At 40.4% G+C, this 26,771-nt stretch overlaps 1 protein-coding gene across 7 annotated transcripts in view; it reads right to left on the bottom strand.

Moving 5' to 3' along the window:
* Positions 1 to 26,771, bottom strand: part of palm2akap2 (PALM2 and AKAP2 fusion) — an 88,403-nt gene that overhangs the window by 18,656 nt on the left and 42,976 nt on the right. For 5 of the 7 annotated variants that reach the window (XM_005729236.1, XM_005729237.1, XM_005729238.1 and 2 more), the window contains exons 7-9: positions 26,125 to 26,250; positions 24,476 to 25,306; positions 17,787 to 17,872 (exon numbers count right to left, since the gene is read on the bottom strand). In XM_005729236.1, the coding sequence (XP_005729293.1) occupies positions 17,787 to 17,872; positions 24,476 to 25,306; positions 26,125 to 26,250 (1,043 nt within the window). Of the gene's footprint in view, positions 1 to 17,786; positions 17,873 to 24,475; positions 25,307 to 26,124; positions 26,251 to 26,383; positions 26,417 to 26,771 lie in introns of those variants that run through there. The other 2 variants (XM_005729241.1, XM_005729242.1) reach the window with 2 other exon arrangements.

Genomic DNA, 26,771 nt, shown 5'->3' with positions numbered 1-26,771 from the left:
AAACCATGAAAATGAACCAATCTATTTTCTAAATGACCTAAAAACAATTTTCATGAAGATTTAGGAAATATTATCTATTTCCAAAAAAAGTCTGGCTTCATAACATCTGGTTGAGGTGAAATGTGTCAGTCATCTGTTGTGCAGTCTAACTGATACAATGTCTGTCAAAGAAAATTCTCCAGGCTACAACATCCTATCAAAAGTAGCCCCTTTCAGAGGGGTCCTGGCTAATACTGAGTAAAGTTAGAGTCTGCAATGAAATGTTGCCATCCTTCAATCTCAGAACAGTCCTGCTAAATGAAGACATAAACAACATAAAAGATGGGTGGTGAACACATCAGTCTTCCAAAAGTCAAACAAAAAGATCCGGCAAACTAAAGGAAACAACTGATTGGATATAAGCCTATCACTGCTCACAGGGTCATCTCAACAGGAAACCAGGAAGCTGTGGTAAATTGTGTCCATGGAAATGGCACTCAACACAGGAAATGCATCCAAAAATACATGCCACCTGCACAAAAACAGACACACAAATGCAGACTACTATCGATGATGTGGTCAGTTGGGTCAACTTAAATAACTCGAAAGACAACAAGCTGATTATCCAATTGTTTTTGTCCAGTTGCTGATTGTTAATGAAATAAATAAATGATTAAAACATGATAATATGTCCAAGTAACACATTTTTTGTTGGACAAGTGGACTGTTCAGTTGCTGTTTCACCTGTGAAATAAACTGGCTGAAGCAAACCCTCTTAAATAACTACTTTGGTTTTTTCTTTCTTCTCTTGCATAAGCTACTGGTCTTTGTGGCACTAAAAACACAAATGAAGATTAAGCTCAAAAAGCCTCTGTTTTTTCTCAAAAAGGTTGACAGCATTAAAGATGGGGCTGTCATCTAGCTACTGCCTCTGCTCTCTAACAAACAGAGCAAGCAGCACTGTGACAGCCACCTGCTCAGGAAGCTTAAATGTGAAGAAAAGTGTTGGTTTGTTTTAGCACAGTGCCAAAGCTACAGAATAAATAACAAGTTAAAATAAAAGCAGTCAGAATGCAAATAAGCTGCGATAAATTCCATCTATACATCCACCCATTTTCCTCCACTTATCCAATTCAGGTTGCGGTGGGGCTGGAGCCTATCCCAGCTGTCACAGATATAACACGTAAAGACACCCGACGCACACATTTACAACTACAAATTATTTAGAATCACCAATTAACCCAACTGGTGGGAACCTAACCAGAGTACCTGGAGAGAACAGAGGCAGGCACATGGAGAATATGCACACCGACAGGCACCAGCTGGCTGAAACATCATGTCAGTCAACTGCAGGCTGACTGCCTGACAGCATCCAGGCTGCCAGTCATTCATTCGTTCCCGAAAACCTTAGGATGAGCGATTTCGCTGTTGCCAACTTGATGTTTTGAAACAAATTGTGATGAGAGAGACTCAGGTCTGACTGTGAAAATTCTCAACTTGTCAGTCACAAACCAGTGAGCAAAGCCTGGATAATCCTGTACTATGAAACACAGCATGACCAAAATTTATGATGTTTTATTCAATCTGGCCTAAATAGAGTGACACAAATGTGTTTACAGAGGTTATGTCAGAAAGCTGTTTTCCCAAAGACTCCTGCAGGACTGGAAGGTTTTTGGAGTTACTTTCAATTTCTGGTGGTCAGCAAAAAAAATGATGTCTTTCTTAAAACTCATCATTTATTTATTTACGCTATTAATAGAAAATATAAGTCTACCAATATATATTATAAATAAAAGGCTTAGTAAAACTTTGATCTACTCGCCTGTGGGGCCAGTGGGTGGGGGTTACTGTGGATACTGATTGATGGATGTAACAGCTTTCATTTGCAGTCCATGCAACCCCCACATTAAACAATTCACAGCCAAGCAGCACAGCAGAAATAAAGCAGAGCCCATCCTGTTCTATTAGGACTAAAATAACAAGTCTGTCTATTATTTATCTCTACTAAGCTACAGACATAAGCCACAGACATACACACAGAATGACAGCTTATTGCAGCACTGCAAAATAATATTCACCTACCCACTGCCAGAGAGCCTGAAACAACAACCAGACAGAAATCATGTTAAGGTCCCTTTTCAAAGCTTGAGTGGTACACAGAAATGCAATGCATGTCTGGAGTCATATCACTCGTATTCCTTTAAATACCTCTCTTGACACAACTCACACTCAAACCCAGAACCCCCAAGACCCCTTCATGGAGCAACAACAAAGGGCCTGACAGCAGATTCAGTGAGATTTTCCAGGCTGAATACTAATGCTACACACACACATACAAACACACACACACACTTTCATGCTCACCGATGAGGGCTCTTTAGCAGAAAGGTCTGTAGTCAGAGAGTGTGACCAGTGGTTTACACAGGCTCTCCAAGCATAGAACAGACAGCCAGATTAACACTCACAGCACAAGCACAGAGCTAACTGGAAGAAAAAGCAGTCTGAACACAGTAACACTAGACAGCTGTCCCAATATTACTAACAGTATGTCTTTAAAGACCATGACTCCATTGCTTTAATATAGATCTCTGTGTGTTTAATAATATTTCATACTGTGAAAGCAAAACAAACAGTATTGGGCTACTTGCCCAGTGAACTGGTGCAATATGCACAGTATGTATTATGTGGCAGTAGAGGTACAGTGAGTCAGTTGCTGGTGTAGAATATTTTCAAAACCCCTTTTTTAAAGTCAGGTCATGTTGATTACCCTAAACAGCAACAGTGTCAACAAAACCTATCACAGGATTCCCAGGAGAGATTTAAAAGAAACAATTAGGAATAATGGGCTGGTGCCCAGCAATGCAGATTTGGGGTTCCACCAAAATGAAAAACCTGTGACAGAAGTATTTTAACCACAGCTTTATTATTATTATTTTTGAAATTTACCCTGTCAAATGACCTAACCAAGACAACAAAAACTATCTGCTTAATTTTATATATATAGTCAACCCCAAAGGCCCATTTTGAGCCAGGAAAACCATGAATACCCTACAAAACTTTTTTTTTTAACAAAACAGTCAAGGACCAACTTTAAAAACAGAATATGTGCATAAAAGTTAAATCAAGCATTACCACAGCATCACCCGAAAAAGTCATTAATCATATGACACAAATTGCAGATTAAATTAATGTAGGCACTAATTTCTGCCAGCAGGAACCGAGACACAGACATGAAATTAGGTGTAATAGGTTAATTTGATTAGTAACCAATCAGTAAAATGGACCAGACATCTTAAACTAGAGTTAATATATATATATGACATTAGGAAGATATACCCAGTGTGTGATCGTATGTATTTATCTGTTTTTAATAGTGAGACCCATGTAATATATATTTTCATAGTTTACTGTGGAACAGTTTACTGCTGAGCTCCACTACTGTGTATCGTTCACGGATAGCCTCCTCCTCCACTGGTTATGTAACAGTCCAGCTCTCCCCTGCTGTTAATCCAGCAGGCCGCAGTGTGTGCAGTCAATTATCATTCCCTTTGTTTCATCACATTGCACACATCCATAAAGTGAACACAAAATTTGTTGGACAATGACAAACCGTTTGTTATAGAATAAGTAACCTCCAAGATACACTGGGCAGACAAATATAGACTGTATAGTATCAGATCATGAGAATGAAAACCTACAGGTTAGATGAGAAATATAAAGTAAGAACAGACACGAAGGAGCAAACCTTCACTTGAGCCGGAGACACATGGATGGCTGAGATTGATTGTTTCGAGGATGTGGTTTTGCACATGTGTGTGTGAAGAAAAAGCCACCAAGCATATAATTCTAATCCTTTCCCAGCGTGATTTAGCCCACCTTACCATTTTGTCCCAAAGTACCCTTGGTGCAGAGACCACACAGCGAAGCTAACAGGCAAATGGGCAAAGGTTTGCAATAAAATTAAGATATGTGGTCAGAGAAGCTAGCGTGCCAATTTTTTTGTGGATTTTATGCAGAGTCAAAAGAAGCCATTAGGAAGTGGTGTACAATAAAAGCAACGTGGCTTTTAGCAGTTCAACCACAAATTGCTGGATCGGTTGCTGAATTAAAATTTGTTTCCCATCAAGATATAAATCACAGATGCGTGCTGTTGCTTTTGTTGCCAGTTTTTAATGCAAGACTACAGTCAATCAGTCTGCAACTAATCAAATTAGCACAGCTATGAGTGTCACATGTTTGACATCAATGGAGGCTAAAGATTAGATCAACACATCAGTTCAAATTTAGCATTGTTTGGGTCAAAGAGTAAAGAAAGACTTACAGCACCACACACACAAAAAGACTGTTTGATAAACAAAGCTAGGTTTTTAGTTGGCTTCATGACGGCATCTCTAAAACTGTCCCAAAAACAGACAAAATGAACGTTTGATGATTAAGTGACCATCCAGTAAATAGTAAGAGCCTCCAAACAAAGCTGGTGTCAATACTAAAACTATAAAGCTACAATAAATTATGTAACGACACTAGATCAATAGAAATTTATCTAGATTTGAGTCTAACCTCATCATCCATCATCAGTGCACGCTTCCTCTGTGTGAGTTGATCAATTTAGATAAAGCATTCCCATCTCTATACTTATATGTCACATACCCATAGCCGCCCCGCGAAAGTAGCACATGCAGGTTTGTTCCTAACCATGAGACAGAGCATAATAACACTGCTGTCCTAAGAGAGTGAACGGTTTCCTGCTGTTAGCTTATAGCATTAACTACTTCTGCTCTGCCTCACACTGGGAAGGAGCAGTGTGTTAATCACCAGTCTATTTCCGGAAGCTACCTCATTAGCCTCAAGTATTTAGAAGGAAGGAGGATTCGCAAAGGACGAAAACAGCAAGTGACAGCAAACATGTCTGAGCCTGACAGTCACTGCGTTATCCATTTAGATTCAGATATTCCATTTATCTGAATACTGTTTTTTCCATCCATGTTGATTTTTGTTTTTTTTTTAAGGAAGAATGCAAATTAAAAGCACTGGGAAGAGAATACGTCAAAATGTAGCAGCACTCATTTAGTTTTTAACATGATTCAAATAATGATATTTATATTAGAGATTATGCACCAGTATGAACTTTTAGGTCCTCAAGAAAAGTTTTTTTTAAAACATTCCAGCACCACACCTGAAAACTAGAGGAGGGAGAGCGTTTACAGTCAGTGCCCTGAGTCCCTAAAATGGTCTGGCCAGGGAAATCAGATGGGTGGAGTCATCTGCATCTCAAAACAGACTTTTATAGATAAGCGTTTCCATTTTTGCTAAAGTTTTATTAAATTAAATTAATTTTATTACATTTATTAAATTAAATTTAAACTTTTCAATTCCTGTGAACTTCCTGTAGTTGGTCTCAATGGTTTGTTTTATTTTGTTGTTCCTCTGAAGCACTTTATAAACACAGATTTTAAAATTTGCGATATATCTAAAGTGAATTATTATTAATATTATTATGCAGCAAACACAATATAAATGATTCCTGTTTGGTACATGTGTACCACATGTGTGTGTGGAGAAGACCTGGTGGTTTGACAAATGGCAGCTTTGTTTTAGAGCTGTTGTGAATTATAGAAAGAAACTGAGCGATGAGTGATAGGAGAGAACAGAAAATTAATGATGTGCAAAACATAAAAATGCACGAGGGGTGAAAGAAACAGCTGACCTCCAAACTCCCTATGTCCCAGTCTAATCAAGCATCTGCAGGAAGTCAAGAACAAGGACATAGAGGGTCCAGGTGTCAGACACCACGGAACATCACCAGAGATCGAGTGTCCATTTCCTGACAAGTCCGATCTTGAGTTGACGGCTGGTGCTAATATTGTGGCTGTTTGCTGTAACACTGCAAAAATGTCTCAGCTGGCTCACTACCAGTACATTCCTGAAATGCGCATCAATGAAATGTTAACCGTAAGTGTCCCGAGTTTTGCTTCCAAATACCATAACCTTGGGTAACCTTTACAGGAAACTCCCTCCAGGACTGTACAACAGAATCAGTCATTACGCACAAACACACACACTCACACATCTCAGAGAGAAATTGTAAAAATTACAGCATCAGCAACTGCGAATCCTGCACAACTGTTTGCAACTCTGCCTGGCTGAACCCAAAGGAAAAATAAGGCGTTCTTGTTGTTAGTAACCAGATGGCTGGACATCAGCTTCTACCTTTCTGGCTCAACTTCACAACACACAGCCTGTAAAATTTAAAGCCTACATGATACCCCAGTCTAAAGCTGAAGTACGATAAGCTTGTAGCCCTGGCAATAGAGGTCAACATCCCTCCTGACTTCCATGCAACACTGATTATTCTTCTGCTTCAGTTTTGAGCCAAACTATCCCATCTACAGGCAATTCAGCTCTCTGTTTCCTGACCATGTCAGTATAAAAGTGTTATGTCTAAGAGCAGTTCTCTTGTGCTGTGTCCTCTGCATTTTTGTAATGCACTTTCATTGTCTATGTTTGTGTGTTGTTGTAAACAGCATTTGTGATAGCAGGTGGCTTGATCTTGCTTTGTGTTAAATGAATGGCTTCTATTGCTCAGTACAACAATACTTGGTGGATGTTGCAGACAATAGCGGGTAGTGGAGTTTGTGTACTGGCAGCCATTACATAGCTGGATTGTATTGTTGTATTTCCTGCATCCCACTAGCTCTCTTCCTCCCTCGAGCACAAATAGCAATACACTGGATGACATTTTTTCTAAGCTGGAATGTGGCAATTCTGGCTTGTTTTAGAAGCTGGATTCAAACTTTCTTTTATTCACTACTGGATATATTAGTGTATTACCTGGCTCCAGACAATTAAAATAATGCAAACAACATTTAATATTTAAATTAAACTGTTTATAACAGCAGTTTAATTTAGTGTTTATGCAACTAAAGAAACACTATTCCCCCCTTTTTAAAAGTCCAAATCAGAATTTTTTGTCCTTCATAAAGAAATTTGTTAAAATCCCCTTAATCCTTCCAATGAAATTCACATTAATTGCTTTCACTTAAAGTGAAGCAGTTGCTCCAGTGTGGCGATTTGACTGCAAAATAACACTCAGCAGCCTAGGGCTGAACGATTATGGAAAATAATCTAATTGCGATTTTTTGCCCCAATATTGCGATTGCGATGCGATTATTTTTTAAGGTCTTTGTCTTCTGTATTATTAAACAAAGACAAGCAATACATCATATAGTATGGCCAATACTATATTACATTAATTTTAAACTGTTCTTTCCTGGAAGACAGACCTCTGTTATGATGACATGAGGTGATGCATGAATTGATGACTGACATTTTTATTTAACTTCTTCAATCACAACAGTATATTTGAACATACACAATAGTTTATTTTTAGCTTACAAACATCTGAGCATAAAGTGCTGACAAGGAACCCTGGTGTAAACATTAAAATGAAAGTGAGTACAATGTGCAGATTGCAGAAATATACATAAAAAAAATCAGTGGCTTTACCACACTCAGTTTTTCGACATCTGTGAACTACTAGACAGTCATTCAATTAAAAAATAATATTAAATAAATAAAACTAATAAATAAAAAATACACACATCTTACTGATCTCTGCAGTCAGTAACATTACACATAAAGTGCAAACATAATGGCAATTGTATAAACACACACACACAAACACGCCTTTAAAATTTAAAGGCGTGAAATTGGACGGTCTAGCGGCTAGTTCTGATTAGCGTCACCGCTGTCTCGGTGGAGTTTAATAAACTCGGCCGTCTGCTTCTTGCTATCTAAAATATAACCAGACACTGGTGTAAATTCTCGACTGTCTCATACTTCTGTTTAATAACTTTTCTGTTTGACGTTTAGTCAGCTGTGTGAAAACCAAGGAGGAACCCACCCGGGGGATTAATAAAGTTTTATTTTATCTAATCTAATAACTTTAATCTCAGCCAAACCGATTTACTCACGAACAAACAAAACACTGAAAAAAGCCCAACAATAACATTTTTAGGTTGTCTAAGTGACTTATATATTACGTTTAACCCGAGCAGCGAAACTCCGCGGTGATCTGAAAATGATGTGCCGGGAGTTGTGCCGTTCTCGGCCGCATCAGTAACCCTCGAGCTCCCGGCTAGCTGTCGAGCTGGTGGGTAGCAGACGCCTCTGAAAACGTCGAAGCACTTTTGCAAATATGGGATATCTTGATAAACCGAGCAGATATTTGATGTTTACACAACTACTTTCTCGCCTGAAAATATGTTAAAAGTTTATTTTGTGACCCAGAAAGATTAGTATGAGTAATTTTAAAACTTAGTAGCGGCCGCCATTGTTGGAAACTGGAGTTTGGCTGGGCCGCGCTATGAATTCTGGGATATGGTAGTAATTTGGACAGCCTTCGGCGCGTCGCTGTGACGTAATCGGTCTACAAATGCGGCCTCAGGAGGATGCAGCCCATGAATTTGGACATGTCCAGAGTATAGTCTGCGGTTAGAAAATTGCACTTGATCATGTCGCGATATTATCGCAAATGCGATATATCGTTCAGCCCTACAGCAGCCTGGCTTTTATATAGTAATATAACCAGTAGACAACCTTGAACCTTGAACCTTGTCAGAGGTGTTGTATGTTCAACCTCTGGGGGACCACTACTTCCACAAGACAACTACTTCCAGCTACTTGCAAATGCTCACTAAATTCAATATCATCCCAGGGCAACAACTGATTTTTTTCTAGTTGCCATCCTATTTTTACTGTCATGTGACTGAGGCATAATTTGGGTTGCAGTCACTGATGCTTAATCAAGTATTGTTTGTGAAATGGTATGAGATAACAGAAAAATGGATAGATTTCTTTTAAATAAGCTACCAGACTCTTTAGAGTAGGTGGAAGGACCATTCTCAATCACCTCCAAGGGGCAGTTCTTTTGGGGTTTTTTTTTCCAAATAGTTCTTTATAGATTTGGTGAATCCAAATATTTTTGGGACCTATGCCCACAGTTTTAGAAAAAAACGAGTGGGTTTATAAGGGTAGGTATCACCCGTATGCTCTGTTGCATTACTTTGCTGTGTGTTGCTAAATTTCACTGTACATATAATCAAAGCTGTGGAAACTCTTGACAGCCCCTGTAATTGATTTCATTTGCATACACTTTAAATTAAAAAAAAGACCATTATACTTTGAAAACCTACATCAAAACTGACAAAAGCACTTTGGCCTTTCAGCTCTTCAACTCTGCTCTCTTCATACAGTGTCATGGTGACTTATTTTGCATTATTTGCTGAAATTTTTTTTTTTTTTTTAAATAAAACAGAATCATAAAGACACCACTGTGTCCCTTAGTCACTTTTAGCTGTCATCAAGTCCTATGAGCTAAACAAAAATAGCAACAGAATGTTATTCACACCCCAAAGAACTACTTAAAATTCCAAGTACTTGAGACATGCACAGAAATGAAGAGGCTTTGTTTATATGCTGGGAAAAAAATAATTTTCAAGGCTTAGTCCATTAACTGGCCTGAGGAGCTTTCACATGACATGCTTTCCATCACAAACACCCAAGCCACATGTTGCCTTTCCTATTCATGTCATCCAGTCATTGTCAGCTGATAATACACTCAATATTTGTGTACAAAGAGGTCACAGTCGACTGTATTGCCACAATGTGTTGTATCCGTTGAGTACTACTCACTGTATTATTTGGACTTTGTCTTCGGAAACAGCTACTGAAGACCCATCAAAAAATCAGACGGTAAAAGGCGATTGGCCAGTTAATGTCAACAACACTTCAAGAACTTTGAAGTTAGCCAGGCTTCTTAACAGCATCCTCCACCTCCTTTCTCATGTTTTCTTCATTCTTTTTCCATCCAGTGTTCCAACTAACACCATCACTAACCTCTCCATCCTTTATCCCTCTCCATATCTATTATCCTTTGTCAACCTGTCGGCCTCTCTCATCCCATCCCTCCTGCAGGACCCTATTTCTATTTCCACCTCCTGTGTACTCTTGGCTCAGCAAGCCTCAGCATTATCAAACACACAGCTGTTACATAACCTGTGATTGTGCGTGTGTGTGTGTGTGTTTCCTGGAAGTAGGAGATTTGAGGTAGACATCACTGATAACTTTGTTGTTCCTGTCAATGTCCTTGCACTATCCATAGTGCTGAGAGGGGTGTGGATTGAAAATGTGCTTTTCTAATAGCCACTGACTGTCTCAATGTCAGTCTATGTCTCAATGTATGTGGTAGATACATCCTGTCATCAACTATAGAATCGAATTGGAGAGCTTGCTGTGATTTTTTCTGTCACTGGGCCTAACAGAGGTATTGGCAAACAGTCTGCCTGAATTGGCAGTTTGCTGTGTGGCTTCGTTATTTCCAGAACCAGCTAGCGATTTCAAATGATGACCTAACAAAATAGTCAACACGCATGAACAGCTATTCTAAATGGAGTCTGGGTGATAAAACAGACTTGAATCTCTACCATAACCCTGTTTACCTCTAAACTTTGAACTTTACTCAATAGACAAGGGCCAAAATCTCACAATGGGCTTGATTGAGATATTTGTCTGTGTTTTACAAAGATGCAGTTCTGCAGCAAAAGGGATGGTTTGTCACTCTATGTGAGAGTTATAGGCCATCAGGAGACCCAGGTTTTTGGAAAGTAAAGTGACCTTGTGACATCATATTTGACCCCATTATATTTTACACAGGTGTGCTGGGATGGTGGGTACAATTTTATGCTTCACAAAGAGAATATTTTGATACGCACAGTGGTCATTTTTTAAATCAGTTATGGTTTTTGATTATTACATTTTTTTTAGGACTATACTACTATAAAACAATGGTTCTCCGGCTACGGGATGGGCCTGACTCATAGACCAGAGAGCAACTGCAGGAGGTGTGAGGGTGTGCATTTCTTTTAGATTTTGAAGTGGGACATGCCAGGTAAACTTTGAAAAAATATATCATCATCAAAAATCCCCCCCCCACCCCCCCCAAAATAAGCCTCTAAATACTATAATAAAAGTGACTCTGGATGCAAAAAGTTTTACTTTAAGTTTGGCAATACTAGCGTAAAAATAGGGTGGCAACATCCTTGCTACTAGGAATAATTACTGGTTGCCTGGTGATTTCATTACATTTTTTGTCAGAGAGTGATTATATGTAGCTGAATTAACCAACTGGTTGCTTACGTTTGAGTGTGCAACATCCTTAACCTCTGGGCAACAATTCTTAATGGAAGGCACTTGCACAGGTCGCCTGGTGGGAGGCAACCTGTATCCAAACAATCGAGATCTGACTCAGACTGACTGCAATCACTCTCAGACAGTTTGGCGAAGGTTTGCAAATATTTGCTGCAAATACTGCACTCAACCTGGGTCAGTCTGTACTGACAGACTAAACCCAACTCCTCCGCAACTCATTTCTTCGCATCAGTGGACTGGACTCAACTCAACTGTTTGCCATTGGTCATATTCTGGTTATAGTCCTAAATAAAAACAATGTTACAGTTCATCTCTGTCCTTCTGGAGTTAAATCATCAACCTGCACCAACTACATCTCTATTTGTGGAGGAATTTTGTAATTTCAGTTTCAAATCTATAAGGTTCTGGCTTGATAGACCTGGTCCTTATCTTTGAAGCAACCATTTCAAAGGCAGCAAGATCGCAAGTTGATTGCATACAGTTGCAAAAGTTTTGCACACACCACAATTTTTGCCAGTTTTTCCTAATGTGATAGTTCCTGGTGACTTTATGTGCTCATCTCTTGCTACTTTCAGGCCATACTGTACACAACATTTAAAAAAGTAAATTTTTATAAATTATAGCCATTAAAGTCAGAAAGAAGTATTATCCAAGGTGACAACAGCTTCATAACAGGACTTAAAAAACCAATGTGTCTATGCATCAGCCCCAAAGATTTCACTCCTGGTTGGGTTAAAATTCCATGATTATACTGCTTTGGTGATGTCTTGGCCTCTTTACTTCCTCTTCCCAGTTGGCTGTGTTTGCCTGTATTACTGAAACTGCTTTGTAAACCAAGTGAAAAGTAAATACATGCTGTTAAATGGGGGGAGGGGGGGGGAGAATCTCTTTACAAGATGACTGGAAGAATGTTCAAAGCCTCCATCGTGCCTTTGGCATTGTACCAGCAAGCTGTACTCAAGGAAAATCTACCATGAAGTAAAATCAATCAATGAGATCAAAACCAATCAGCAAAACTGGAAGTGATGAGAAAACAGGGTCAAGTTAAGTTGTTTATTTACTTTCAGCTGCAACATCAGTAATGTATGCTTCTATTGAAAACTGAAAACGGCATGGCGATAATTGAACATTTCCAGGATCAAGTCAAGTCATTCATTGATTAGATTACAAAAAAAAAAGAAAAAAAAGAAATCCACCTTAGCAATGTCCACTCACCAGTGAGCAAGAAGATTTTCAAAGTAAAGAATTTCAAGTTGCTTGGCAACAGCTATGAGCAAAGAAAAGAATGAAAAAAAAAAAAACTCCAGCAAACAAATGAAGTCTGGCTTCATTTGGCAGCTCTTTCTCTAGCTTCCCTTATTACTATAATCCCCTATTACTCTGTAACTACCTTTAAAATAAAATGTTAACGTAACATACTTAGTCTTCAAAAATGTTTTTTGTTTGGGCAGGGGCGTGGCAGAAACTGTGTATACTGCAACTTGACCAAGATGTTTTTCACAATAGCAGGACCTTTATTTAACTGCACATCCATCAGTTTTCTTAGCTGCTCCTCCAGCTCAGGGTCAAGGTGACCTAACCGAAGAAGCCCTTGAAAAATGAGCCATTAAGATACAAGAAAAGAGAAGCTACAATAATGGAACACAGAAAAAAACCCCAAATACTGATAGCAGCATTAATAAAACGTCCCTCTGGTTCTGCCCAGTCATTCAGTATGCTGGATGGGGGATGGAAACCAGGTTAAGGTCATTCCTATATCTAGGTTAAAGTGATGCAGAGGAGGCGGAGGAGGTGCACAAAGAGAAAGAGAGATAGACATGTAGAGACTACTGCAGCAAACAGTCTGGTCCACTGACCTCCTTTGCTTGTCCCTCTCTTTTTCTCTCAGTAGAGGAGAGTGCAGTATCCTGTGTCCTCCCACTCTAAAGATAATCAGTGTAATTACAGGCTCTGTTTCTATTAACCAGAAGCACATACATGCACACACACATGCACAGCTGACAACATTTTCAGCATGCTAACAAACCCCAGAGGACACCCCCCAGTCCAGCTGACACACACGCCATTCACCCAAAGCAACCGTTTTACTTTCACTGAATGAGTTCCCATCATAAACTTATGCTCAGACACATTTCCGCTATGTTTTAGAAACTACTTATGTTATAATTTAATCTACCTGAGTGGAGATTGATGTGCAGCAAATCGCTGATTTCCGGAGCTCCTTAAGACCGGCCAATTAGCGGATAATAACCGGGATTAGTTTTTGGTTTTTACCGGCGGAGGAAACGGACTAACCGCTACTTCTTCTTTTCTTCCTACGTTTTCTTCTTCTTCAGCGTTCACCTCAGTTCAAACTGCGGCACCAACCGCCGGTGGGACGTTAAATAAAACAAACGAACAAGAGAAGTAGCCTAACGGTTGTTCACGTGCTCCCAGGGGCGGTAATAACGGTAACAGTGGCTTCTGACTGAGATGGGACTGAGCTCCTTTTACGCGCCAGCTTTTCCAACTAGCGGTCTCCTCTTTTTTTCTCTCCCCCTTCACCGCTTGCCTCTTTTCTCTCTCTCACTCTCCCTAGCTCTACCCTTTTTTTAGGCACGCGCGCTGAATAATGTAGGGCTCGCGAGGTCCTGGGAGTGTTTTCTGTCCCGTTCCAGAGACAATCGGAGAGCGACCAGCCAGCGCGAGCTCCAGCCAAGCACAATGAGGCCGACCCGCGCGGATCAGGTTACCACCATGCTGCCTTTCATTCATTCATTTATTCCGCCGCAAAACAATCTGACTGCAGCCCGGCCAGGCCCCACTCTCTCCCCCACCTCTCAGCCCCTACACCTTCTGCTCTGATAACCCCCCAAACACCTCCCTCTCAAATGTGCTCGTGTGGCATTTTCTGAGGAACAACAACTTGGAACAGTCTAGAACAGTGGTTCTCAAACTTTTCACAATGAGTACCACCTCATAAAATATATGGCTCTTGAAGTACCACCCTTATGACCAACATTAAAGTACAGTATTATAGGCCTATTTAAAACCACATACAGTTTACAGAGACAATTTTATTTCTTATGTGAGTGTTATTTATTGTAACTGTCATAAACAGGATGTGACATGTTGCAATAATAACACCTGTACTGCATTAAAACATTTACAGCAGGTGGGATATCCAATCTTTAGGTCAGAGCTTCCCAAAGTGTGGGGCCCGCCCCCTAGGTGGGGGGGGGGGGGGGGGGGGGGACGGACACTGCTAGCTCGGGGGCTCCCACACAAACGCAAAGCGGGAGATGAAGCATAGCTGAATATGTTTCCAAACCAACTTCATTCTAAGCCAAAGACTAGAAAATATGGTGAAACATATCTTTGTTCCCCCTGTCTAAATCACGGACAAACAGTATCCCACAGTTGTTTATGTTTTTGGACCCATTTTGCACAGATCAATACAATACATATTGATCTGTGCAATGCTATCAATACATTTTTTGAAAAATGTATTGATAGCAATGTTGAATATTATTACACAGGAAAAAAAACAACTACACGTAAAATAATTACACCGTGATGCCTCTGACTTTGTAAATGGAGAGACAGTAACTGCGTGTGTATATGTAAGCATGTAAAACCTGAAGATAGTAAGATTGACAGTAACAGTATTTTGTCTGTATCTGCCATTCTGCAATTCATCTCATGTAAACAATAATGTGGTGCAAAGCGTGATGTGAAAAAAGTGTTTTTATAATGTGCTAACCATAGCTGTGTAGCTAGCCACCACACAGCACATCATTATATACCGCTAGCCCAACTTCAGTAACCCTACAAACGCCACTGCTGTTTTGTTTTCTGTCTTCATTTATGTCAGAAGTGATAGCAGAGCTGTATGTTTTCATTTTTGCTTCGGTGGTTAAGCTGCCGGATTTTCGGCTTCACAACCCTCCTTCTTGATTCGTGTACGTTGAAGCTCAGTTTGCTCTTCGTAGCGTTTCAGCCAACGACACGAAATACCATCGTGTGGTGGCTTTGCTGGTTCCGCTGTCCACCTGTCATGTGATGACCCTTCTCCGGGATGCCCCCACCCAAGGGAAATACACCGCTCTCAAGGCGCTGCTGCTGTTGCAGTGCTACTCCCTCTCAGATGCAGAGAGATGCAACTCCTCTCTCTCTTGGGCCGTGTGATGGTACCGCTCTCGAGCTCATGGAGAGCATGCTGTCCTTGCTAGGAATGGATGACAGTGGATTCCTCTTCACTCACGTCTTCTTCCGACAGATGCTGGCCTCGCCAACTCCCCGCTGCTGGCCATGAGGGATTACCGCTCACTCACAGAAGAAGTGGATCGCATTCTCCTGGCTACCAGGAGCTTCGGCATCCAGGCGATAGTTCCCGATTCACTGATGGCATCTCCTGCGCCCCCATTCTCCTGGGGGCCTCCGACTCATCGATGGTGGCTGGGATGGCAGCAGTTTTGGCCAGCTTCAAGCTGGCCAAATCTCCTTCATCTCAATGATGCATTTGCAGTTTTAAGGCTCAGGGAAACGAGGCCGCCAGCACTCTGTAGCGGCTACAACTGCTGCAGATAAGCAAAGGCTGCTCTTCTTAGAGGACTCACGCTCAGGGAGACGTTTTCTGGTTGACTCCAGCTCCCAGAAGAGTCTCGGGAACTCTCATGTCGTCTTTGCATACCTCCACAATGGTATATTATTTAATCTTAAAAAAAATTGGAAATTTCCTGCGTACCACCAGAGAGAGCGCAAGTACCACTAGTGGTACACGTAACACAGTTTGAGAAACACTGCTCTAGAACTCTAAAGGATTCTGAAGTTAGAATATTTACTGAAATACTTACATTCTAGAATAGTCTAGTTATATTTATACCAGTGAATGGTCTAGTCCAGTTTTATGCCATGTCATCTACTGAGCTAAAGTTTTTACTGGTTTTTATTTAATAATTTTAGTTATATTTTATTCATATTTTTTACATTTAATTTACATTTTTACTCATTTTAACCATTGGTGTAATTTAATGCAGAGTGATGTAAATGATTGTAGTCCTGTGAGAAAGTAAGTGCACCCTTAACGCTAGGACTTAAGAGGGTTATCCCGTCTTTAAGTCTGACGTCATTAGCCGTTTCCAGGTCCAAACTCCGCTTCTGGTCCCAAAGTCAAATGAACACTGATCAGTACGGATGCTTTACACAGGTGTAACAATGTAACAATCTGACTGAGGGATTTCAGAAGAATTGAAACATACAGCTCTGCTATCACTTCCAAATGAAGGCAGAATTTAAAATACAAAATATGAGTAACTGTATTCCGTTACAGTTACCGTTTAAAAATGTGGTATTCAGAATACAGTTACTTTGTTGAAATAAATGGATTACACATCGGTCTTTTCCTGTTTCATATGTTAGGCTATGCCCTCTCTATTTTTGGTAAATCCACGCCGGTGGAAACTCAAACAAAACACGCATTAAGAGGCTCTAATACCTGTGTCTCAATCTTGCGGCCCATTGCACCTCTACTTGCGGCCCGCATAATGACGTAAAGAAATATTTTAAAAAGAATTTGTTCAAAAAATTATTTAATATGAAGGCAATAGGCAGAATGTTACAGGCATAGCCCTAAAGAATGTAGCCTCATGGGCAGTGTAGTCCAGTTGTAAGTGAGCTATTAAGACTCGACTGTACACTGTTTTCCTCCGAAACAATAAGTTCCGTTGGAGCAGCCTTTCAACACCTCTCTCTGTCTCTTGCTAGCAAAGTTGACCCAGACAACAAAGTAAAGCTAGTTTTCGGCTACGAGCCCGACACGGACCCGACGTATTAGCCAGAGGTCCCTTTACTACCATTTGGACCTGTTTTATATGTGCACGGAATAGTTTTCTATACGAGATCGCTGCAAAAAGTGCAGCCTTACCTAATGTCCACCCTACTGTTACTCATTTTATATTAAGATTTAAAAATCTTGTTTGTATTGGTATGGCGAGTATCCTTCAGTAATAGTAATAAATCACACAGCAATAGTACATTCATGTAGTTGTAAAACTGCTGATAATATATTAAGTAATCCAAAGTATTCAGAATACGTTACTCTCATTGAGTAACGTAACACGTTACAAAATACATTTTGGGGCATCTATTCTGTAATCTGTAGTGTAATACATTTTAAAAGTAACCTTCCCAACACTGGTAGCTAGCTACACAGCTATGGTTAGTATAATATAAACACAGTGAAGCTGGAGGATAAATGCTAGCTTTTTGTACTAAATAAAAGTTAATGTGAGGATTCACTATGGTTAGGGACACGTGCAGTTGCATGACAAGTGCAACCCAAACACCTCAGACCAACTGTCAAACATGGTAGTGCATGGGTGATGATTTTGGCTTGTTTTGCAGCCATAGGACGAGGGCACCTTGCAAACCATGAGTTGACTGAAATTGAGAGAGCTATCTGGGGTAGTCCTTTCCTCTTTATATATCAAACCAAGGTTTCTGACTAATGTTTGAACACATTATGTGAATAATACTGTGAGGTAACACTTGCCCTTTTTCTAGATGCAATATGAAGTTTTAAATTAAACTTGCTTGACTTCTGTATACATGTCACTCACCATAGCAGTGTGAAGATTTGTGTTTGCAGTTGGAGATTGACATCCATTTGCCGTTGTCAAAGTAACTCCAGATGTCTGATTGTAGACTGGAAAACAAACAAACAGGAAGTTATTGGTACCAAATTTTAGATTAATTTTCACCTCTGGAAGACCTGCACTGTGGAGCTATAATCAGATCAAAACTAACACAATTATTACATGCTTCAATACTTAGAAATGCTTCAAAACCAAACCTCTGATGACACTTCCAAACACAAAACACAGGACAATGATTGATCCCAGGTTTGACTTCTTGAGAACATATCAGTCAGTATAAACTATGAGCGTTTCACTTACTGAATACCGTCTTTATATTTCTTATGAAGTAAATAAATAACCCTCTTTTAGCCTAATATTCTACATGCAGATCTATACTGATACTCTAAAAGTTTATCAGATGAAGCATCTAATGTATTCCTTTGGGAATATGTATGGGTCGGATTCATATGCCTCTGCATATGCCTTTGTGGTCTGTTGTTAATTTTTATAAATTCTCTAATCTGCACTAGCATTACGCTGACAGTAAATCTTTATGCTTCATCACACGCTGTGGCTGTAGTTTCTTTTGATCAGGTTCTTTGCCCATTTATTGACCCTCTTCCTCATTGGGACTGCATCTGATTTCATATCTTACACCCATGCTCACTGCAAATGAAGAAGCAACACTGCTGTAGGAGTAGAAAATATCAGCATGGATCTGTCAAAATAGATTCATTCTGAAACTACTTCTACTGGGCTTCTACAGGACAATCATTGATAGTACGGGCTAAACTCCTGCTACTACTATGCCTGTCACAACTATGCTAATTTTGCCACTGCTGAAGCTACAGTAGTTAGCAGTTAGCAGCAGCAGCAATTTTACTGTTGTTCTAAAATAAAAGACTTAAATTTAGAGTTCTTTAAGGTTCGATTACAAGTTTGATTGATTAACATTCTATTATTGCTGCTTTTTAGATGGTGTAGCTTTTGCACATATTACTGTTAATATCTGTAAAATATAATGTCATTTCTAAAGCATTATAGATGAAACTATTCAATACTAAACTCTGCTACACCATGAAAATACCCTACACTTCAGTGAGTGCTTTTGCTTATTAATCTGATATCACTTTACACCCCACAACTACATTCTGGCAAGGAGTAACTAAAAAGAACAATAAGAAGGACAGCTGTGAAATTAATGAAAGTGGTGTTAGTAAAGGTGGCATGCAGTGGTAGCAGTAGCAGAATTAGTAGCATCAGCACCAGTAGTGGTAGACCTGTAATAAACCTTGTAGTATAAAAGGAAATAATACTTGACACTCTGTTAAAACTCAGGATGACTGCGTTGTACATTAGTTGCATCTGTCGTATGATTTCTCTTTTGAATTCGTTTCCATTTTTGCTGTTTTTTTTAATGATTTTATGCCATGTGCACTCTTAGTTCCACCTTTTTAATTTCCATCATTACTCTGTTTCTTGTGCTTTAGCGTGACTTAACTTCTGTTCAGGTGATATAAGAGGAACTTCTGTGAATAAGGGGGCTTGAAGCTGGCCAAATCTCCTTCATCTCAATGATGCATGCTCGTATAGTGGAGTAGCTCTTGGCACATGTATTATTATCCTGTCGTGTGTGAGTATGCCTGTGTGTGCAATAATTATAGCAGTCCTGGTTTCTGTTAAAGGCGCTAGGCTGCCATTGGCTAAAGATAAGTCAATTACTGTTGATTATCACACAATACACACCCATCCTGTGCACTGAGAGTGTGTATGCAACCTGATTGCTATTTCCAGATACTGGTTGTCACGACTTCCCTAAGAGAATCATTTATCACCCTAAATTATATCTTATGGAAAAGATTTGCAAACCAATATAAACACAAACTATTAGGAAAGATGATACAGCACAACTGCTGTGTAAAATCTCTATAGGGTCCTACAGGAGTGTGCTTTATGAGCACTATTTGTCCATGTTTCTGTAGTGCAAAATTCATAGTGTGACAGGTTCTTTTTCTCTACCTCACCCTTTTCTTTTACTGTTGTGAAGTTGTGAGTTGTCAATAAAATCAGATGAGTGGACAAGTGATTCTGTTTATTAGTGTACTGTTTAGTGTACTTGTACTTCCTTGTAACTGCCCGCTACTTTCCTAAAAGTAAATTTGCTTGTCAGTCATTCTGCCCTCCTTCCTACATTCCTTCTTATCTACCTTCTCAAATACTTACCTTCCTGAGGTTGTGCCCAATGGTGGAATGTAGCTGTGCTCAGCTTGCACAGTATCATGCTTTGTTATAGATTGAACTACCCCAAATCGTATACATGTGAAACAGAAATTTTCATTTGTTACAATGTATTGGTTTGAACTTTTGCTTGGAGAAAGTATTGTGCCTGATGATGGATGTTTGTCAGTAGTGTTATTTCTTTCCAGTTAAAAAAAAGATGATTAGTGTGACTTGCAAGCACATATTTAGAGCACCAGTAAATAAAATGATTAATGATTAGCTCCGACCTACACCGACTGTTGTAGAACTGAGATGCTAAATATATACCAGTGTTTTTCTTTCTCTTGTAGCTATAAATACACTGTCCCATTTATAGTTTTACCTGTAATGTAGTACTTTTAGAGTGTAAAATTAGTACTTTTACTCACGGAATCTGAATGCTTTCTTAACACTTGTCTTATCAACCTTTTCTTTTGAATCATATCATTTTATTAGATATCACATACTCCCAGTATCTCTCCCTGTAGGACTGTTGCAGCACTACTAGAGCAGATTTTCATAAACAGTGATAAGTCATACTGTAAAAGAAATCCATAAAAAAAAAACTTGCACAGCATCTTATATTAATATGCTGATATTTTTTGTAGGAACAGACTCACACCATGTTACAGTGTCTGTGTTAGGCCAGTTACTGTGTCTCAGTTAGGCCACTTCAAAATTCAAACCATTTCACATTAAAAAAAATGTTGTAAATGATGCATTTTGTGCATTCAGTTAATCCATATTTTCAAGATTTTGTTGTATTTTGTAATAGTTGTGTATAGAATATTTGTAACTAATACTATGCAATTATTCTAATGTGCATCTACACAGTGACTCTAATTTCTAACTTATTGAAACTGTTTTTAAAATTCTATGTATGAATTATAGGCAACCATTCACCTTCCTCTCCTTCACACTGACCGACTGCATTTTAAATGTATTTATATTCAGTATAGTTTAAAGGGATGCTATTAAAAACCCATCACAACTGAGATATATATACTGGTCTGTAAAGTGTCTTTGTAGATGTCCAGAGTGTCTTAGGTGACCACTGAAAACACAATGTGCGTGCTCGTTAGTGGCAGTGGGTATTATAACAGCTGGGTGCAGTAAGGACAGCTTGTACTCTCATTGTCAGCAGCCAATAAAAAAGTGAATGTTAGTTATAGATGGAAAGAACAACAAGCGAGAGACAGCAGGGGGGAACTGGAGAAACTCAGCTTTATTGACCAAAGATAGAGAGAAGATACAGACATCAGAAAAGACAGAGCGAGAGAGTGAGAGTGAAGACTGGAGTACGGTGTGAAGTCATAACCAGAGAGAGAGAAAGAGAGAGAAGTGTGAACAATAGAAAATGGCTCCTTTCTGTTTTAACAGTGCATACAATCATGAGGGCAGGCAGACAGGAAAACAGAGACCCCTACAGAGTCAGAGGAGTACTGCAGGTGTGGCAGTGGGGCTGGTAAACTCAACAGATTTGTTGTCCATACACTGTATACCTCTTTGCATTACATGAAAAACACAGGCACATTCCCAAACAAGCAAACTGGATCAGTCAGGTTCTGATATCAAGATCCGTCTTGCTATTTTGGGGTTTGTATTTTCATTTATAGGTGTTTCTTTCTTTTCTTTGCTCTGCTTTACTTCCTATCACCTTCACACTTTAGTGAAACTAACATTATACTTTCCTTAAAACCCTTCTCTGCATAGTGTCCTCACTATTTAAAAACAAATAGCTATAGGTAATTGTTCATGTTTCAGTAAATCTGAACAGGCAAATGTCTCCAGCCTTCACGCTTGTCCTGTGCAGATAAATAAAATAATTATGTCTAGTACATCTGGCTATTTTATTGTTGGCCAAAAAAAGCTTGTGGTGGTCATAAGATGGGTGCTGTTAATAATACACACAGCAGTGAAGTGAGAGAATGAAATTATACAAAGCTCTCGTGTGTGCACTCATACAGTCATTATATGGTATCACAGGACATTCTAACAATGCCTAGTACCATAATAACTATAATTATCTCTTGATCTCTATATAGATGTGGAAAATAAAATCATCACTAAATAGAATATAGAGCATATTTACATTCTGTATCTACACTGGAAACCAGACGAGCCAATCACACAGCCAGCTGGACTGACTGACACCAGCGGTGACCAATCACACTGAAGCATGTTTATTAAAAGGATGTATGGCTGTGCACAGAGCCACATAAGAAAATAAGCAATTATTGAAATCTGCTAGTTTTTGTTAAATACTATTTTGTTTCTTATTTGTGATGATCAGAGTTGGTACACAGTGTGGAAAAAAAACACTATGTTCTTCAGTAGAATCAGGATGAGTAAAGCAAAAAAAAAGAAAGAAAGAAAAATAGTGCACTCAAAAAAAAAAGATTGTTTAGCATCCCGTGTCCAATTTATTCCCTTTAGTTAAATAGTTTAGGTTCCGTTCTGTGTTTTAGATTTAGTTATATTCATGATGTTTATAGTTCCTATATCAAGAGGCACACCTGAGCCACAGAATACCCCTAAATCTAATTATCTGGGTCATAAGAACCTTCCAACATGGCCGAAAAAGCGCAGTCATTTCCTTCAATCACGTGCTTCATCTGGTCCCTATAGCTTCAGTGACCTCATTCATTTGTCTCTCTGCAGGGTACAATGGCAAAGTGTAATCATTAACTCTCCAAAAATCTTTTCAAAAGATCTATATTGAGCACCACCATCCTCCCTGTTCTACCCAACATGAAAGACACTTGAAATGAAGTAAAGTCGTTCCAGAGCATCCATTATCATTCAACTGAATGAGCACAATTGCTGCTTTTGAGAGATTTTTCTGAAAACAAGCCAATGCAGTGTAACATATACTATGTTATAATGACAACCAGGCCTTGATAATTTGTAGCACCCTTGTAAACGAGGGCCTGGTTGACGGCTATAGCAACAGCTGGCAGTGTTTTCAGTCTCTTTGCACTTGAAAGAGTATAATGGATCTCTGGTGGAGACAATGAAGTGAATTTAATGGACAAAAAAAACGCTGATTGTAATTTGCACATGATCACTGTCTAAAAGCTCATTTGAGCACAGCTATTATAGTTGTAATTTAGTAGTGGTAGTGCTCGTTAATATTCATTATTCACATGTTTGTGCCCAGGCTGTTAGTGGTTGTTTCTATAGGTATAAATGCGTGTTCCCTCACTGCCAGAGTGTTTGTTAAGCTGCCCTTAGCTTCCTGTGCTCTGTAGTGTTTTGAAACACTGGAAAATTGACTGTGCAGATCCTAATGGCTGCCAAAAGGTGTTCCACAGCTTCTCATTGGCTGTTGAGTTAGGAAGTGCCAGAATCAGAGGAAATGACCTCAGCAGTGGAATAGCTGAAGTCGATGGAGGAAACACCAGAGAGAACGAGCGACAGAGAGAGAGGAAGATGGAGACAGATGGATGAGAGAAAGAGAGAGAAATTAACTACAGCATCAAAGACTCGCTTTCCCATTGGAGGAAAACATTGTCTCAACAATTCAGAGTCCTTTAAGTTTCAAAAAACAAAAATTTTTTAGCTAGCTAATTAAAAAAAGAAATTAATATCTAATTACTTCTAATCTCTGTTAGGACTATCAGTGTGGTAGAATGAAAGAGGCACATAAAGAAACCAAGGCAACGAGTACCCACCTTTCCTTCCTCATCAGTGAGAGACTGCGCAAGGAAAGGAGTTGGTTGTTTGAGTTTGTGTGTCGCGTGTGTGGTTGTTTATGTGTCTTATGTGTTAAAACAACAGCAGGAGGGTTGTGAGTGAGTAAAGAAGTACAAAAAATATATAACTGAGGCTGTGTTTGTCTTTTTTAATATTTTAAGAACTGGCTTAGTAAAGGAGATGAGCTGTTTGATTGTCCTTAGAACCAGACATACTGTTTGGTTAGAGAGCATATCAATGTGAGTTGATTGTCCATAAAGTCTTACTGACCGCTGAGATTGGCTTTGTATGACCCTCTTTAAGCTGTTTGTCAACCGGTATCAATTTTGTCCATCTCTCTGTCTGATTTCACCACAAGTATAGCAGCAATACAGCAGCTTGCTTCCTGCATGAATTTCCAAAATATTCTGTGTTGTCTAAGGAGACGGCAGATGGAAAGAAAGAGCCTCCGTGTTGACAGAGAGGATAATGAAAGAGAAGAGATGTAGAGGTGGTAATGCAACTGAGTAAAAAGTCAACAGTCAGACAAGAGCGTGTATGCGTGTATGAGTGTGCCAGCCGATCAGAGTCCAGAGGTGGAGGAGGAGGAAGGCAGGGCTTCTGTTAGTAATCATCCAAAGACAGAGGAGAAGAGGGTAATAATAAAAGGGTGGAAGAAGGGAGAAGATTCAGTCACATGAGGATGCAGCACTGGCAGCGTTTCCTCTTGTCTGTACCTGTAGCAGGGGTGAGGCCGGGTGGGGGGACCGTGTTGGCTTCTGGATTTGCAGGGGGTGAGGAGGTACTGTCAGGCTCACGGCCATCAGAAGACAGTTCGGTGCTGACAGCTTCAGACGTGACTGGCCGGCCCGACACGAGGTCTGCTGCTGTGCCGTCGATGACGGAGATGTCGGTGACTGTTTTCTCTCTCAGTGATTTCTCATCATCTTCATCGATGAGAACAACCTCAGCCTTCACAGCGCCGTCGAATCCCAACAGTTGTCTGCTCTCGCTCATGTCTTCAACGTCCTGGTAGCCGAGGAACACCATGGTGACTGGGTGCTCCACGCTCGCCTGGGGCGGGGAAGTGAGCTCGGTGCCCGGGTGGCCTGAGGATGTTGGTTGGGTCGTGACGGCAGCAGAGGAGGGGGGCATCATGCCCAGACGGCTTTCCCTCTGGAGTGTAACCTGGGCTGGTGGGCTAGAAGGGATGGATGGCGGGGCACAGGAGGGTGGGGACAGATCATCAACATCTGCTGGAGAAACATATGCCTGTGGGGCAGCTGGAGTCACTGTCACCTGACCCCTCCCGCCGTCCCCGCCTTGTACTACAGGTCTGGCAGCTCTCTGGATCAGCTGGTCAACCTGTTCAGAGCTCCAGCCATTCTCTACGGTGGTGGTGGACACGCCCCCAGAGGAAGTGACCTCATAGACCACTTTTCTGCCATCGTCGTAGACTTTGACCCCACGTGAAGCTGCATCCAACGGGTTCACGCGGTTGGCCGAGAGGATGCGCTGCTCACCAGTCTGCGGGTCGTGCTGCACGTTGATCTCCATGGCAAACATGGCTGTTAAGGAGGGAAGGGAGAAGGGAAGATTTGATGCAAAAAGGGAGTGGGGAACAAGGAAGGAAGAGTGAAGGGGTGGGGGACCAGTGGAGGGGTTTGGGATTGGAGTGAGGAAAGGGAAGGGGGGATGATGGGAGGGAAAAAAGTGGATGAAGTGAGGCGTGAGGACAGGGACATAGTGTTTTCTGTTTACTGCTAAATGTGCAATTAGTAAAAAACACATAACCAGGATTTTATTTTATTCTCAAAAATGAATCAAACTATAAAAGGAAAATATCTCGATCAAAGCCTGAACAAATGGTTTGGCATTCTACAAATATGGATCTTTCCTTACCTCAAAATCTGCAGCATTGTGAAGCATAGTAGTGAAACTTATATGTTTCCCCCTACTTTTTTTTTAAAGGTGATAAGTAAAAAGCTATGTTAACAGTTTCCCCATGCTCTCAGTATCTTCCCTGTGGCTTCCGCAACCGATACAAAGCTGACCTTGTGTTAGCACCTACTAATACATAATCCATTACATTATTATAATTAAATTTCTACGTTTTCTAATACAGACAATCATGAAAAGCACCGAAGCCCATGTGCTTCCATACATGTGGTTAAGTTAACTTAAAAAAGTTTATGAGATTTGATTAGTTTAGAGAAAACGTATCGGTGCCGCTTCAGACTCCGTGTGAGTTTATGCAGGATATAATCCAACTTGGCTGAGGCCCAGAACTGTCCTGTCCTGTCCTCCCTTCCTCCCTCCCTCACTCTTCTCTTCTCTTCTCCACCCCCTCCCCCTCCCTTACCCTCCTCTCCTCCCTTAGTCTTACCAGGTCTTGGTCTGGCGTTGTCGCCCAGGGCAGGTGGGCCAGTCTGGTGCTGCGTGGCCAGGGCGAGGTGGTTGGGATCGGGGTCCATGCGGTCCGAGAGAGGAGCAGACATGCAGCCAGTGGCATCTAGTGAGCAGGAGCACAGGAGGGGAAATGACAATGAGATGAAGCTGTGAGGCTGTGAGTCACACACACACACTTACATTAGCTACATGCCAATACACACAAACACACACCGGGTATTCACGCATACACACACCTCAATGATGTGGAGTCCACCCTGATACAAAAACACACAAACAGTCCGGCCTCACAACAGGGTAACTAACCACACCCATGTGTGACCCTGCCCGCCTCTATTCAACACATCCACCCGCCCATACACACCATCTAACTCTCCTCAGCTCTGTTTCTCTGTCCGCAGCAACTCTAGTACCCCTGAGGTTCGTTGCTTATGCAGCAGAAGTGTGTGTGTGTGTGTGTCCGTATTTGTGTATATGTTACTGCTTTGTGTGTGTTCTTGTGTGTCTATGTGTGTGTGTGACAGCAGGAACAAAGCTTTTGGGGCTTACAGGGCTTGCTGGTGAATGGGATGAGGATAAAGCCAGTGACTGCAGGCTGCAGAGTCATGGCCTTGTGCGTGCGTG

The sequence above is a fragment of the Pundamilia nyererei genome, unplaced genomic scaffold (assembly GCF_000239375.1).
Source record: "Pundamilia nyererei isolate P.nyererei 1_Seehausen unplaced genomic scaffold, PunNye1.0 scaffold00032, whole genome shotgun sequence".
Lineage (NCBI taxonomy): Eukaryota > Metazoa > Chordata > Actinopteri > Cichliformes > Cichlidae > Pundamilia > Pundamilia nyererei.
The sequence above is the reverse complement of the archived record's forward strand: the minus strand, read 5'-3'. Positions and strand labels throughout refer to the sequence as shown.